The following is a 4,846-nucleotide window of genomic DNA, read 5'->3' on the forward strand; positions in this document are numbered from 1 at the left end:
AATAATGTGAATCTACTAATGTTTAGCAATGTGATTATTATATTTCTTTTAAGATTATCTTAACACACACATAGCTGCCTCTATTTCACAATAAAATATTAAAAATAATATTTTTCTAATATATTGAAGGCTTTATTTTGAACTGGTTATTTAGAAAATAGTTATATTTTCTATTATACAAGGTTTTAAATATCACTTGCTTACGTTTTCTTAGTACATAGTCCTTCCTTTCCATAAAGCTGGGGAAAATAAATCAATATATTTAAAAGACAGTGTTAAAATTGAAAGCCTCACTTAATTAGAAATGCCATATATATGAAAAAAATAGACTGTGTATATAATATGATGACTGTAGCTTAATACTTTTGGTTCATATGTCTAAAAACTTCATGTATTCATGGCTCACTTTTTCTAGGTGAACTTAGTGGTTACATTCTTTATTTACAAATAGTGAAGTAAGACAGAAAACTAAGGATCCTATGGCCAGTAAGTGATAAATCTAGAAAATGGAATCCAGAAGCTTTGATTACTTCTAGTTAATAGATCAAGTAGAATGATTTTGTCTTATCTGAATAAGTTACTACTTATGGGTGGTAACTTATTTACATACTTACAGGAGATAAACGTGTGAAACTTGTCAAGAATGAGGGCAGCCAAATTAGAAAGTCCTATATCCCAGTTTGCTTACAAAAGATAATGAAAACATATTATATCACTAATAGATTTTTTTTTTTGACAACTCATGGGGGTTCTAAGTGCTCCATCCACTTTTTTTTTTGAATTTTATTTTATTTATTTTTTATACAGCAGGTTCTTATTAGTTATCCATTTTATACATATTAGTGAATACATGTCAATCCCAGTCTCCCAATTCATCCCACCACCACCCCCACCACTTTCCCCCCTCGGTGTCCATACGTTTGTCCTCCACATCTGTGTCTAGGTTCCACATATATGTGTTAATATACGATATTTGTTTTTCTCTTTCTGACTTACTTCACTCTGTGTGACAGTCTCTAGATCCATCCACTAATAGATTTATACATTGATTATATATCACTGACAACTGGTTTACTATCACAGCCTAGGATGGTGAACATTACCTAACTATGTAAGAAACTTTTCATTTATTCTTAAGGTTCTTAACCTGGGCTTCAGAGAATGTATGAAGCTGAAATTACATGTAATATTTTTCTACGTGTATGTGTGTATGCATTTTTCTAGGGTGAGAGTACATAGTTTTCACCAGAATATCAAAAGTGATCTGTGACTCAGAAAAGTTTAAGAACCTCATATACTACTGCTGGCTTTTTGTTCTTGTCAAATGAGGAATAAAATAATAATTTTAAGCCTTAATTTCTTATACATTTTAAATTCCTTTTCCTCTTCCTTTTGATTGAAGCTTAAAGGAGTAAGGGATTAAGGTGTTTCTTTAATTTACACTGGTAACTTATTTTGGGGGGAGGGGGCATGAAGGTAGGTAGATAGGTAGGCCTGTAATTGAACAACCTCAGTGAATTATGTACATATATAAGATGAACTTGTGTTAGATATTTTGAGGGTTTTCTTTGAGCGTAGATCAAATGCTGTTAGTGAATGTCAACAGATTGTTAATTCCTCAATTATACTGGATTTTATAAAATACTATTTGAAATAGATAACTACAGCTTAGACGTTAACTTTAATCCATATTATATTACATGCATTCTACCCTTATATTTTGGTGTTATTTGAGGTGTGGATTTTCCACCAAATAAAAAAATGCATGCAATTTTCTACGGTGACTCTTGCAGTTCAGGGAAGATTTAGGCACACTTCTAATGAAATACTGATAATATCTAATTGGTGGTAGTGGTGGTACTGGAAAAGAAATCCACTTCAAGAGCTGACTACAAAGAGTAGTTAAGAGTTTCTGTGACTATCTTTACAACTGTGTAAAGTACAGATCTTAACAGAGTGCCTGGCACATTTTAGGGTGCTCAGTGGTAGCTCTTAGTATTATTATTACACAGATTCAACAGTGGTAAGAAAGACTATTCTGCATAATGGAAAGAGTTCCATCAAATCCCATTTACTTTAATGCAAACTTGGAGACATTTACAGTATTGTATTGTAAACCATTAGAAAAAACTGTTTTTCACACTTGAGTGAAATTAAAATCACTGTATCTCAATATTCTTTTTAGTGTAGCTTATTAAAAAAAACAACTCAAACTGTTTCTTTTTCTATTGTGCTTTCATTCCTTTCCCAGTGAAATATATATTAGCAACATAATCAATTCTTTAAATGTGAGTGAGCAAACTGACAAATGTCTGAATTTTGTATCTGACTTGGCATCCCCTCCCCTTTTAAATAATGATTCGTTTGGTATAAACACATATAATCAAATGAATCCACTCAAAGTGCCTTTAATGATTGCCTCCAGTGTCATTACATTCTGTAGGCTTGTTAGTGGATTTCCGGTTAACTTAATGCACGATTTAAACCCTTAGTAACTAGGAATCGTTCCAATTAAGCCAGATTGTATTCCATGATGCTGAGGTTTACAAATAGTTTCCTCTGCATGGCTATCGAGTTTTGGAGATTAATATCCCATTGACTGTTGACTGAAAGACACTTATCAGTATTGCTCTTAGTTGACTGAGTAGAAGAGGATGATCTTACCAGCGCAAGAGAAGTCGAATTTGATGACATTTCACCAGTGTTTCTCTGTAAGGGAAGGAAATTATACATATGTAGTTTATTGAATTTAGTAATATCCAAATACTGCCAAATAACATCCTTAGTCTTGGTTTACCAAAATGAACTGATTGTCCTCCCCCAAGATTAAAAATCTGTTGAATGAATACACTGATTTGGAAATATGCCCTTCCCAAACACAGACTGAGAAAAAAAAAATTAAAGTAGTCTTTTAATGCCAAAATGCCATACCCTTGGCTTACATTTCTTGGGCATTCCAGTAGGTCTATACTTGGATCCTGTCTGATTCCTATCTAAAGGCACTTCACTTGGAACTTTAAATATCACCAGGAAACCCACATTTTGACCTTAATTACTTGTGAATGCCCCCAAAAGCTCTTATAAAGATGGCTGAAAAGGCAAATACAAGGGAGGAAGAGGCAAACAGAAACACATGTGGCAGTAGAAGCCAAAGAAGAGAGAAAGTACAGATTCTTAAAATGGGAGGTGGTGCTGGGGAGTGGGTGCTTTCTGCTGTGCTTTTCAAGTGGGTGAAAAGCTGACCATAGCACTTAGTGACTTGGGGCTTTTTATAACATACTTCAGCTGTGGACCCACTGGTCCATATGAGAGAAGCGTGCGGGGAAACAGTCAACATCTGGGGCTCTTTCAAAAGAAAAAGGAATGAGGTGACCTCTCCCTTACTCTTATTTTGCTATCTTTCTACTTTCTTAAACACGGCCAACCCGCCCCAGTCCATGTATTCATCGAGCTTCATCTAATTCCAATTGCTCTTGTACACTTTACCTGAAACAGGATTTTCCAGAAGACAAACGTGAAGGCGAACAGAACGCAGCTCACTAGCAGGAACAGGAGGCTCATGGCTCCACTATGGCCTCTTCACTCTTCTCGGGCAGCGAAGCACTTGGCTGGCAGTTGGGAAGCAGGGGGCTGCTAGCCGCCCAGACCACGCAAGCCGCTGACCAGTACGCTAAGCGCACCGCACCGCCTGGTGCCACTGGGACGCGCGGCGGCGTCCAGCCTTATATACTGGAGAGGGCTTGTGACCTCACAATTGAGCACACGCAGTGGGGCGCTACTCGCAACCTGATGACGTAACACCGGCTTTCAGGAAACCAGGCAGCGCCTACTAACCGCCCACCTGGTTACAGAGTTAGAGACGAGGGGAGAGTTTGGGATTTTCGGGAAGCTGAAACATGGTAGAAGTACAGACTCTAAATTGACTGGTTAAATACTAGATTTTAAAAATGCTCCCCCCCCCCGCTTTTTTTTTTTGTTAAGAGAAATTTATCTTTGCTGCAACCACTCCATTATTCATTTCAAAAACGAAGTAGAAATGCTGTAAAAGTAGTTACCTACAAATTGTGAGTCTTGGCCAAATACCTCCTCCCTACCCCCGCTGCTATTTTAGGATTCACTCCAACCCTATTCACACTGGGATAGTTAATGTACATTTGTGTCACTGTACAGTTTAAAAAGTAATTCCAGGGTCATTCCTCCACATAGTTCTCACAATCATTTTGTGCTATAGGTATTTTTAATACTGTGTCTACTTTTGGAAATGCAGAAACAGATTCAGGTGTTAAGTAAACTCATTTGAAACTAGTAGCAAAAGCACGACTTGAACCCACAGAGTTTGAGTCCTGAGATAAACTCTCCCATTCCCTTACCCTCATCCCCATCCCCAGGACCTCTACCTACACTTGTGAGCCTCAAGTATTTACTATTCTCCACCCAAGGAACTGAACAGTATATTTGGATTAGATAATGAGAGGGGATAGATACAGGAATCATTGTACTAGACAAGTTAGAAGCGTTCAAGAAATTCAGGTAAATGTACAAAATGGCACTGAACTAAAATGCAGAACTAAAAGCAATAGCCAGGGTAATCTCAAGATGAGTGTCAAAGTGTAATCCACTAACCCTGCTTGGGGAATAACTCAAATCTTCATATAGACAGGAAGGAGAGGAATTACATGTATACATTTTTCATATCAAACTTATTTCCCAATTATGAGTTCAGAGCTTACAGATTTATTTAACACGTATTTATTAAACACGCACATAAAGGGTGGGCACTGTGCTGTATTCTGGGAATATGACTATGGGCAAAAATAAGGTCTCTGCTCACCTGGAATGTGCACTC

The 4,846-nt window shown here is 37.0% G+C and overlaps 1 protein-coding gene across 1 annotated transcript; it reads right to left on the reverse strand.

The window, feature by feature from the left end:
* Positions 1–2,511: 2,511 nt before the first annotated feature.
* On the reverse strand, positions 2,512–3,561 carry CT83 (cancer/testis antigen 83). The gene is made up of 2 exons (XM_061178208.1): positions 3,487–3,561; positions 2,512–2,709 (listed from the first exon to the last, which is right to left on the reverse strand). The coding sequence occupies exons 1-2, from the start codon at positions 3,559–3,561 to the stop codon at positions 2,512–2,514; spliced, it is 273 nt and encodes a 90-aa protein (XP_061034191.1).
* Positions 3,562–4,846: the final 1,285 nt, after the last annotated feature.

Source organism: Eubalaena glacialis, chromosome X (assembly GCF_028564815.1).
Source record: "Eubalaena glacialis isolate mEubGla1 chromosome X, mEubGla1.1.hap2.+ XY, whole genome shotgun sequence".
Taxonomy (NCBI): Eukaryota; Metazoa; Chordata; class Mammalia; order Artiodactyla; family Balaenidae; genus Eubalaena; species Eubalaena glacialis.